Here is an 11049-nt window from a genome sequence, read left to right on the forward strand (position 1 = left end):
GGTTTCTCCTCCAGGCCAGCGTGGCAGGCGCGGTAGAGGACGTGCTTCGAGTTTGGTTGGTAGCGAGGGGCTCGGTTTTGGTTGGAAGGACGGGCTTTCTGGCAGGTTGGCGATGCAGGGTTCCCCCCAACCCGTGAGGACGGGTGAGGGTGACGGTGGCTTTTTCTTCTCCTCCTTCCCATGCGGGTTCAACTCCTGCTTGAAGACTGCGCACATCTTTGGGTGGGACAAAAAAAACCTGATTTCTGCTCTAGGGTGATTTCTTCTGCTTTTCAGAGGCTCCTGGGGGGTGGCAGCCGCCCGGCAGGCTCCGCTCGGCAGCTCGCCGGGCACCCGCATTTCCCTCTGCCAGCCCTCGCGCCTCGGCCGCGGTGCCTTAACCGAAACCCTGGGCAGTGCTGGTGTCAGTCCCGGCTTCCCATGCGTCTTCCCTCAAAACCCATCTCTGTGGTCGCGGTGCTTGGATCGTCTGGGGTCTCCTTCCCTCCTCTCTGGCCTAATTGATGGGGGTGGGGAGAAGAGTGGTATTTGGGCTCCTCGCAGGCGCGTGGAAAAGCCTTGCAGGGTTTAAAGGTTGCGTTCGGGTTGTGATTGAGTCAGGGAGAGCCCGGATGGCGGCATCGGCTGATGGGGGTCAGGGCTTTTGTCAGTCGTCTTGGCTGGAATGGGATAGAAACAAAGGGCTGAAAAACACGTCCCGGGGCGGCCGTTCCCCCGGCGGGGGCAATGCTGAACCCGGGCAGGGAGCGCTCCCTCGTCGCCCTGCGGCAGAGGTGAAGATCTCCTCGCCAGCCTCCAAATCCCTTGGGATTGTTGGGGCTGGGTGGGTTCAGCACTGCCTTGTCCCCCCAAATGGGCTCCTTGCTTCTGGATTTTGATGGCTTGGCCCAGAAATTTGTCATTTTTGGACTTGCAGACCCATTTCTTCATGGTTCCTCCACCCCACCCCGGTTTCGTGCGCACGCGGGCTCTGGCAGTGGTGACGCTCGCCACCCCAAACAAGCCCAGGAGGTGACAGAGGGACGCGGGGCCCCGTCCCCGGCGAGCTTTGTCGATCAGTGGAAGAAGCCAAGGAGAAGGCAGTCCCCGGAAAGCGTAACCGCGAGGGTGCAGTATCTATAAACCCCGTATCTATGCGTATATACAGACCTATATAGACATGTATCGACGTCCCCAAGGGATGCGCGGCTCCGTACGCAGCGAAGCGGTTTCCCAGCTGTAACCCCAGCCCACGGCCCCCCCCGGGCCCCGAGGGCCCCCCGCGCACGGGCTCCTGTGAGCGGGTCCTCACAGCCCCCGCGGGGGCCCGGGGACATGGGGGGGACGCGTGGGGGACACGCGTCCCAGCCCCCCCCACCGCGTCGTACCAAACATGTAATGTGCCTTTTATTTATGCTGCAAATATAACATTAAAATATTACCCAGGAGACGCTGGCTGCCGCCCTCTGCTTCGCGGGGCCCGAGCCGGCTCGCGTGGGGACCCCCCCGTGTCGGGGGTACCCGGGGCCGCCGTGCCCTGCCCGGGGGGGGTGGGGGGCAGCGCTGCCGGGACCCCCCGGCCCCCCCCGGGTGCCCCCAGCCCTGCCCGGGACCCGGTGCGGGTCAGCCGGCCCGGGGGGGGGGGGGGGGGACCGCCGGGGCACGCGGGGGCTGAGCGTTTTGGGGCGATTTCAGCTGCTTTGGGGCCGGGGGGAGCGGCTGAAAGTCGGGGGGGGCCCGGGGAGCCGCGGCCGCGCCGTCGGGGCTGCAGAAGCGCGGCGGGGCCACGGGGGGGCGGCAGCGAGCAGCGGCGGGGGGGGGGGGGCGGAATGGGGGGGCCGGGGGGGGCAGGTGCAGGGGAGGGGTCCGGGAGCGGGGGGGGCGATGCGGGGCAGGGTCCGGGTTTCGGGGAGTCCCGGTCCAGGACGGGGGGGTCCCGGGGGCGCGGGCAGCGCCGGTGCTGCCGGTTGAGGGTCCGGGGGTGCGGGGGCCGCCCCCGTCCGTCCGTCCGTCCCCGGGGGCGGCTGGCGCATGGGTTTCATGAGCGGCGGCGGAGCCAGGATTGATCCCCGCAACCCCCCGCTCCCCCGGGACCCCCGGCCCGGCCCGGCCCGGCTATAAGAGGCGGCGGCGGCGGCGGGCGGCGGGGCCATGGCGGGGCGGCTGCTGCTGCTGCTGCTGCTGCTGGCGGGGGCCCTGCGCGCCGCCCGCTGCTGCCCCGCGGCCCCCGGCCCCGGCCCGGTGAGCCCCGGCCCCGTGAGCCCCGGCCCCGTGAGCCCCGGCCCCGTGAGCCCCGGCCAGCGCCGCGCCCTCGGGCGGGGGGAGCGGGGGGGGTTTCGGGTTCCTTTTGGGGGGCGGCCCCCGGGCCCGGGGCTGCCGTGACCCCCCCCGTCCCGCCCCTCCGCAGGCCGCCGCCGCCGCCGCCCCCCCGGGGCCGCCCCCCGCCGCCGCCGCCGCCGCCCTGGGCGCGCTGCTCCGCTCCCTGCAGCGCCCCGGGCCCGGCTCCCCGCCCCCGCCGCAGAGGTGAGGGGGGCCTGGGGGGGCCGGGGGGTGTCGGGGTGCGGGGCCGGGGGGCCCGGGGGCTCCGGGGCCGGGGAGGGACCCGGGTGTTTGGGGGCACCCGGGGGGGGAGCGGGCGGCCTGGCCGGTGCCGGTGGCGGGGGGGGCGGGGGGCTGCGCTGGTGTCTGTCTGTCTGTCTCCGTCCCGCATACACCTGTCCCCGTCCCTCGGTCCGTTCCCATCTGTCCCGTCTATCCGTGTGTCCGTCCGTCCGTCCCTGCCTGCTCCACTGCCCCTACCCGACGGCACCGAGTCTGTCCCCTTCCGTCTGTCCCGTCACCCATCCCTGTCCGTTTGTCCATCCTCCTCCATCCCTCTGGATCCCCCTCTGTCCCCATCCATCCATCCCCGTCTGTCCGGCCCTGTCTGTCTGTCCGGCCTGTCGGCGGGTGCCAGCGCTGCGCTGTCCCTGGGGCAGGTTCGGGGGCAGCTGGGACCCCCCGGCCGCCCCGTTCTGGACCATGGCGACGCCGCAGCGCTTCGGCCGCCGCCGCTGAGCGTCCGTCTGTCCGTCCTGCCGTCCGTCCTGGGAGCCGTCTGTCTGGGAAGCCGTCTGTGAGCCCATCCACAAGCCCGTCCGTGAGTCCATCTGTCCGTGGGTCCATCTGTCACCCAATAAACCACTGCCCCCCACTCCGAACGCTCGCTCTGGTTCTGCCGCGGGGGCGGGGGGACCTGGCCCTCCCTGCCCCCCACCCCCCGCCCCCTCACAAAGACACCGACGCGGGGAGTCCCCAAGCCCCCCAGCTTTATTCCTGGGGCTGGCTGGCGGCCGGGGACCCTCCTCGCCCCTGGGGAGCCAGGGCGGGGGGTGCCCCAGGGCCCTGAGGTCTGTCCAGGCTCCGTCTGGGGGGGCCGCGGGTCTGTCCGTCTGTCTGTCAGCAGGTCTGGGCGCCCACGGGGTGCGTCAGTGGGGCCGGGTGTCTGCCCGGGTGTCCGTGGGCGGGGGCCGGGTGTCCACCAGTGGGCCCAGGCGTCCGTCCAGAGGTCCGTGTGTCTGTCGGTGAGTCCGGGGGGGGGGTCCGTCTGTGGGTCCGTCGGAGTGTCCGTGGGTCCATCCGGCTGTCGGCGGGTGGGCGGGGGGGCTCACTTGCCCCCCGCCATGATGCGGAGGTACTGGAGGGCGTTGCGGGCGGCCTGGGAGCGGGCGCCGTCGCGGGAGGGGGCCGCGCCGTGGCACACCGTGGCCGGCTGCGTCGACAGCTCCACCAGGCACTGGTGCAGCCCGCTCAGGCTCAGCGCATCTGGGGGGCACACGGGGACGGGCCGCTGGCACCCCGGGCCCCCCAAACCCACCCGCGACGCCCCCGAGCCCAGGCTGGGGCAGCCGGTGGGGCTGGGGGTGCCCAGGGAGGGGGACGCCCGCGGGGCGGGGGGCTCACCGATGTCGAGGTAGCTGATGGCGAAGCTCTGCTCCTCGGAGAGCTCCTGCAGGAGGGCGCAGGCGCCCGCGCCCACGGGGGCCAGCGGCAGCGGGTGGCTCCGCAGCTGCACGATCTTCTCGCCCGCCGAGTTGCGCAGGGAGTCCCAGGTACAGCCGGGCGCTCGGCCCCGCAGCCCCTCCAGCCTAGGGCCCGCCTGCGGGGACGGGGCGCTCGGGGACCATCCCGACCCCCCCCCAGCGATGGGGGGACCACCCGGACCCCTCCACAGGGATGCGGGCGCTCGGGGAGCACCCAGGGTCCCATGCAGGGACACCCTGGGGACACGGGGGCTCAGGGATCGCAGGGACCCTGACATGGGGATGCTCGGGGACCGCCAGGACCCCTGTACAGGGACACCCCGGGGACACGGGGCCTCAGGGACCGCCAGGACTCCCGTACAGGGACACCCTGGGGACACGGGGGCTCAGGGACCACCCAGGGTCCCACGCGGGGACACCTCAGGGACGCAGGGGCTCGGGGACTGCGGGGACCCCAACATGGGGACGCCCACGGGGGCTCAGGGACCGCCAGGACCCCTGTACAGGGACACCCTGGGGACACGGGGGCTCAGGGACCACCAAGACCCCCGTACAGGGACACCCTGGGGACGTGGGGGCTCGGGGATCACGGGGACACTCGGGGACTGCCAGGACCCCCGTACAGGGACACCCCAGGGACGCAGGGGCTCGGGGACCATGGGGACCCCGACATGGGGACACCCATGGGGGCTCAGACACCACCAGGACCCCCGTACAGGGACACCCCAGGGACGCGGGGGCTCAGGGACCACAGGGACCCTACACGGGGACACCCTGGGGACACAGGGGCTCGGGGACCGCCAGGACCCCCCCGTGTGGGGCCACGCTGGGAGCAAGGGGGCTCAGGGACCCCCATATGGGGCCATGCCAGGAATGTGGGGGCTGTTGGGAGCCCCCACGCAGCGTGTCCCCCCCCGGGGACCTGGGGACTGCGGGACACACCCACCCCCCCCCCCAAGGACCCCAAATCCAGGCAGCCCCCCCCAGGGCACCCTTGGGTGTCCCCCTGCCCCTGCTGCCCCCCCCGACTTTAATCTCTGGGGGGCCATAAGCCCTGAAATAGGGGATACAGAGGTACCCGTGTCCCCCATGGACCCCTTGGGTGACCTTGGGGTGCCCATGCCCCCCGTTAACCCCTTGAGGTGCCCATGGGCTGCCCATGTCCCCCACGGACCCCCCCGGGGTGCCCATGTCCCCTGTTAACCCCTTGAGGTGCCCGTGGGGTGCCCATGTCCCCCATGGACCCCCCAGGGTGCCAGTGTCCCCTGTTAACCCCTTTGGGGTGCTCGTGGGGTACCTGTGTCCCCCGTTAGCCCCCCCGGGGTGCCCGTGGGGTGCCCGTGTCCCCCGTTAGCACCCCCAGGGTGCCCGTGGGGTGCCTGTGTCCCCCATGGACCCCCCCGGGGTGCCCGTGTCCCCCATTAACCCCTTGGGGTGCCCGTGGGGTGCCTGTGTCCCTCATTAACCCCTTTGGGGTGCTCATGGGGTACCTGTGTCCCCCATGGACCCCCCGGGGTGCCCGTGTCCCCCGTTAGCCCCCCCCGGGGTGCCCATGGGGTGCCCGTGTCCCCCGTTAACCCCTCGCTGGCCGGTACCATGGAGAACTGGTCCTCCTCCACCTCAGCCTCGCTGCCCTCCCGCGGCTCCATGGGGACGTTGTGGATCCGCACCAGCATCTTGGCGGCCGCATTGCGCTTCGCCAGCTTCTTGGAGGTGCCGCTGCCTGCGGGAGGGGATGAGGGACACCGAGGTGAGCCCGGCACCCCGCCCTGTCCCCCCACGTCCCCCAAGGGTGCCCCGGCCCCGCACCGATCTCCACGAAGCGTTCCACGCGGCACGTCATGGTGAATTCCTTGCGGTGCGCTGGCCCCGACTCCTGTGTCACCGTGTACTCGGGCAGGCGCCAGCCCTTCTGCACCACCAGCTCCTGCGGGTGGGGATGCAAACGCGGGGGTCCGGGGAGGGCAAGGCCATGGACCCCTCCCGAAATGGGGGGAGCTGCCCGTGGAAAGGAGCTGCCAGCCCCAAAACGGGCACTGCCAGCCCCCAAACGGGCAGGGCCAGCCCCAAAATGGGTCTACTGCCCCCAAAATAGGGATAACCGTCCCCGAAATGGGAATAACCGTACCCAAAATGGGGTAACTGTCCCCAAATGGGGATAATTGTCTGCAGAACAGGGATAACTGTCCCCAAAATGAGTCAAACGATCCCCAAAACAGGGATAACCATCCCCAAAATGGGGTAACTGTCCCCAAATGGGGATAATTGTCCCCAAAATGAGTCCAACCATCCCCAAAACAGGGACAACCATCCCCAAAACGGGGATAACTGTCCCCAAAAGGGGCAAGAGCCCCCTCCAGCTGGGCAGAGGCAACCCCCAAAGGTCACTGCCACCCCCAAAATGGGTGAGGTCACCCCCAAAGGGACATGGCCCCCCCCACCCAGAGAGGGATGGCCGTCCCCAAAGCAGGCTTGTCGCCCCCAAAACAGGGACGGCCACCGAGCCGGGGGGTGTGGGGGGTCCCTCTTGTCCCAACCCGTGGTGTCACCCACCTGCAGAGCCCCCACGGGGTTACACTCCGACTGTGGGGGGGACACGGGCGTCTTCATCTCCAGGGGGGTGCCCCTGCGTGGGCAGAGGGGCACGGCGTGAGGGGGGCACGGCGTGAGGGGGGCACAGCGGGGCGGCCATGCTGAACCCCCCACGCCAGGACCCCCGGGTCGGGGAGGCAAGGAGGGGTAAGGGGGTGCCGGGAGCTGGGGGTTTGGGGGGATCGGTGCCCCCCCACCCAGCCCCGGCCCCTGGGTGCCCCCCACTCCATTACCTGGGCGAGGGCGGGGGCGCGGCAGGGGTGGGGGGGGCGGCTGCGGGGCTGAGCTCAGCCAGGGGCTCTGGGGGGAAAGGAGAGCTTGGGGATAAAAGGTGAGACATTAACACCCGAGCCGGCCCCCCTGGGCACCCCCAGCCCCCCAGGGCCCCAAATCCTGCCAGGCACCCCCAGGTCCCTTGTGATGCCCAGACCCCCTGGCATCCCCACCCACCCCAGGCATCCCCAATTCTCTTGGCTCCCCTAAGACACCCCTAACCCCCCCCGGTGCACCCCCAGACCCCCCCTGTGCACCCCCAGACCTGCCTGGGTACCCTCAATCCCCTCTGGGCACCCCCAAACCCCTTGGGGTGCCCAAGCTGCCCGGCATCCCCCATCACCCTGGGTACCCCCAAACTCCCCTGGATGCCCTCAACCCCCCCGCAGATCCCCCAAACCCACGGGGCCTGGGCACCCAGCACCCCTGGGGTACTCCCGACCCCCTGGGTACCCCCAGAGCACCTAGGCGCCCTCCCCACCCCCCCCAGCATCCCAGCACACCCCAAACTCCCCGCAGCACCTCCTGGACACGCTCAGTGCCCTCCCCTGTGCACCCAGCACCCCCCAGGCCCCCCCCCAGCTCCCTCCAACCCTCCCCTGTGCTGCACCCTAACCCCCACCCTGAACCCCAGCACCCTGGGGACCCCGTCCCCCCTCACCTGGGCTCCTCAGGGGTGGCGGGTTCCAGCATGTCCCCCCCTTTCAGCAGCTTCAGGGCCACTTCGGCCGCTTTGTGCTTCGCCGCCTTCTTGCTGGGCCCCTGCCCTGGGGGAGAGGCCAGCTGAGGGTGGGGCTCCCGGGGACCCCTCTGCCATAACCCTGGTGGCAGGGTGCCAGGGGTCCCCAGGTGTCCCAGGCATCGGAGTCCTGGGCGATCCCCCACCAGGACCCGCTTTTTGGGGTCCCAGAGCATCCCTGTGTCACAGCCCGGGCATCAGGGTCTCAGGGGACCCCTGTGTCCCCCAGAGATGAGGGTGCCAGGCGATCCCCCCCCCCCCCAACCTGCTGTTTGGGGTGCCAAGGGACCCTCCATGTCCCAGGCATCGGGGTCCTGGGTGATCCCCCACCAGGACCCGTTTTTTGGGTTCCCAAGGAATCCCCATGGCACATCCCAGATGTTGGGTCCCCAGGAGGATCCCTGCATCAGTGCAGGCTTCGGGGTCCTAGGAGATCCCTGGGCATCCTGGGCATCGGGGGTCCCAGGTGATCCCCTACCACAACCCACTTTTTTGGGGTCCCAAGGCTTCCCTGAGTGTCCCCAGGCATCAGGATCCCAGCTGATCCCCCACCAGGACCCATTTTTTTACGGATCTCAGGGGATGCCCCCATGACAACCCACTTTTAGGGATCCCCCAGCACATTCCCACCATCCCGGGGACAATCCCCGCATCCTCGCTGTCCCCAACGTCCCAGGCAAGCGAGGTCCACCCCAGGGCACCCTCTGCACCTCGCCCCGCAGCCTGGGAGCGGAGGGTGCCGGGGACCCACCGGTGCAGCTGATGTCCCCAACGGTGACGCGGAAGGTGAAGTTGGGCTGGTGGGCTTGTCCCTCGGCCTTCAGGAGGTCGTAGCCGGGGGTCTTGCCTATGCGAGTGCCATATTCCTGCAGCAGGCTGATGGGCGTCTTCCCGGGGTTGGCGGCCAGCATCTGCTCCAGGCTGGGGACAGGGCTGTCACCAGCCCGAGCAGAGGTCAGAGGGGACCCGCGGGGGCACGGATTGCAGGGGAGTGGGGCGGTGGGAGAGGCCGGCACAGCCACGCAGCGTGGGGACTCGGGGCAGGGGTGGCATCGCCCCGCAGCGCTGGGGTATGGGGACAGGGGTGGTACCACCACACGGCATGGGGACATGGGGACAGGGCTGTCACCAGCCCAAGCAGGGGTCAGAGGGGAGAGGCTGGCACTGACACATAGCGTGGGGACACGGTGGCACTGACACGTAGTGGGGAGACGTGGGGACATGGTGGCACTGACATGTAGTGTGGGGACATGGGATTAGGATACGGGGACAGGAGTGGCACCACCACATGGCATGGGGACACGGGGACAGGGCTGTCACCAGCCCGAGCAGGGGTCAGAGGGGGCTGGCGAGGGGAAAGTGGGGTGGTGGGAGAGGCTGGCAGCGTCACACAGCATGGGGACATGGGGGCAGGGGTGGCATCGCCCTGCAGCATTAGGATACGGGGACAGGGGTGGCACCAGCAAGCAGTGTGGGGACACAGGGACAGGGCTGGTACTGCCACACGCCATGGGGACAGGGCTGGCACCAACAAGCAGCACGGGGACACAGGGACAGGGCTGGCACTGCCACACGCCACAGGGACAGGGCTGGCACCACCACACAGCACAGGGACACAGGGACACAGGGAGAGGGATAGCACTGCCACACGCCATGGGGACAGGGCTGGCACCACCACACAGCACGGGGACACAGGGACAGGGCTGGCACTGCCACATGCCACCGGGACAGGGCTGGCACCAACAAGCAGCACGGGGACACAGGGACAGGGCTGGCACTGCCACGTAGCACAGGGAGACGGGGACAGGGGTGGCATCACCACATGGCATGGGGACAGGGCTGGAGCCTCAGGCAGCGTGGGGACCCAGCACAGGGGTGGCACTGCCGTGTGACATGGGGACAGGGGGACACGGGGACAGGGCTGGACTCCCCACACAGCACGGGGACATGGGTGGAACTCCCATGCTGCGTGGGGACACGGTCATGGGGGTGTCACCGCCACACAGCATGGGAACAGGGCTGGTACCACCACAGAGCATGGGGACATGGGGACAGTGGTGGCACTGCCATGTGCGTGGGGACATGGGGGCAAGGGGACAGGGGTGGCACCACCACGTAGCGTGGGGACACAGGGACAGGGGTGGCACTGCCATGTGCATGGGGACATAGGGACAGGCGGACAGGGGGACAGGGCTGGCACTGCCATGTGCATGGGGACATGGGGACAGGGCTGGCACCAACAAACAGCGTGGGGACAGGGGGACAGGGGTGGTACCACCATGTAGCGTGGGGATGGGGCACTGCCGTGTGCCTGGGGACATGGGGACAGGGGGACGGGGCTGGCACCAACAAACAGCATGGGGACAGGGGGACAGGGGTGGTACCACCACATAGCATGGGGACAGGGGGACAGTGGTGGCACTGCCGTGTGCATGGGGACATGGGGACAGGGCTGGCCCCACCACATAGCATGGGGACAGGGGGACGGGGTGGCACTGCCATGTGCCTGGGGACATGGGGACAGGGGTGGCACCACCACATAGCATGGGGACAGGGGACAGTGGTGGCACTGCCGTGTGCCTGGGGCAGGGGGACAGGGGGACATGGGGACAGGGGGATGGGGCTGCCACCACCACATAGCATGGGGACGGGGGACAGGGGTGGCACTGCCGTGTGCCTGGGGACATGGGGACAGGGGGACATGGGGACAGGGGTGGCACCACCACATAGCATGGGGACAGGGGACAGTGGTGGCACTGCCGTGTGCATGGGGACATGGGGACAGGGCTGGCCCCACCACATAGCATGGGGACAGGGGACAGTGGTGGCACTGCCGTGTGCCTGGGGCAGGGGGACGGGGCTGGCACCACCACACGCGCTGGGGAGGGGGATGGAGCCCCCACGCAGCATGGGGACAGACCCGGAGCCCCCACGCAGCGCGGGGACACAGCCCTGCACCCCCCACACACACACACACGCAGCGTGGACCCCGTCACCCAGGCCCGGTGACCGCGGGGCCTACCCTAGGCCGCAACCGCCCCCTCTCCGCCAGGAGCCCGGTTGGGGAGGGGTGTGGGGGGGGTGGATCCCGGTTTGGGGAAAGCGGGGAGTGGATCCCCGGGTGGGAGGGATATCCCGGAGCGGAGAGGGAAGTATCCGGTACCTGGGGAAGCCGCCGCTCCGCCTGGCCCCGCCGCCCGCCCCCTCCTCGTTCATCCCCGCCGCCGCTCCGTCCCGCCGCCGCGCCGCCCGCGCCGCCAGGGGGCGACGGCGCCGCGCCCCGCCGCGGGGGGGACGATGGGAATCCGGTGCCGCGGGGGATGCTGGGAAGTGTAGTCCGCGAGGGGGGCGGAGCGGCAGCGCAGCTGCCGCTCCGCCCCCCCGCGGACTACACTTCCCACAATCCCCTGCGCGGGGGATGCGGGCAATGCCGGGAAGGTGAGG

General features: G+C 70.2%; 1 protein-coding gene across 1 annotated transcript; it reads right to left on the reverse strand.

Annotated features, from left to right (window-relative positions):
- Window positions 1–3625: 3625 nt before the first annotated feature.
- Window positions 3626–10813, reverse strand: TARBP2 (TARBP2 subunit of RISC loading complex). The gene is made up of 9 exons (XM_075725005.1): window positions 10769–10813; window positions 8357–8538; window positions 7528–7633; window positions 6827–6910; window positions 6555–6627; window positions 5811–5928; window positions 5597–5724; window positions 3922–4117; window positions 3626–3783 (listed from the first exon to the last, which is right to left on the reverse strand). Exons 2-9 carry the CDS (start codon window positions 8514–8516, stop codon window positions 3626–3628), a joined length of 1023 nt encoding a protein of 340 aa, XP_075581120.1. The 5' UTR covers window positions 8517–8538; window positions 10769–10813.
- Window positions 10814–11049: the final 236 nt, after the last annotated feature.

The sequence above is a fragment of the Pelecanus crispus genome, chromosome 26, assembly GCF_030463565.1.
Source record: "Pelecanus crispus isolate bPelCri1 chromosome 26, bPelCri1.pri, whole genome shotgun sequence".
Classification (NCBI taxonomy): domain Eukaryota; kingdom Metazoa; phylum Chordata; class Aves; order Pelecaniformes; family Pelecanidae; genus Pelecanus; species Pelecanus crispus.

Coding starts and splice junctions, on each gene's coding strand:
- TARBP2 (XM_075725005.1), bottom strand. CDS start 8,516: ATGCTGGCCGCCAACCCCGGGAAGACGCCCATCAGCCTGCTGCAGGAA. Junction 5,725..5,810: donor GGAACGCTTCGTGGAGATCG/GTGCGGGGCCGG, acceptor CCCCTCCCGCAG/GCAGCGGCACCTCCAAGAAG. Junction 4,118..5,596: donor AGGAGGACCAGTTCTCCATG/GTACCGGCCAGC, acceptor CCGTCCCCGCAG/GCGGGCCCTAGGCTGGAGGG.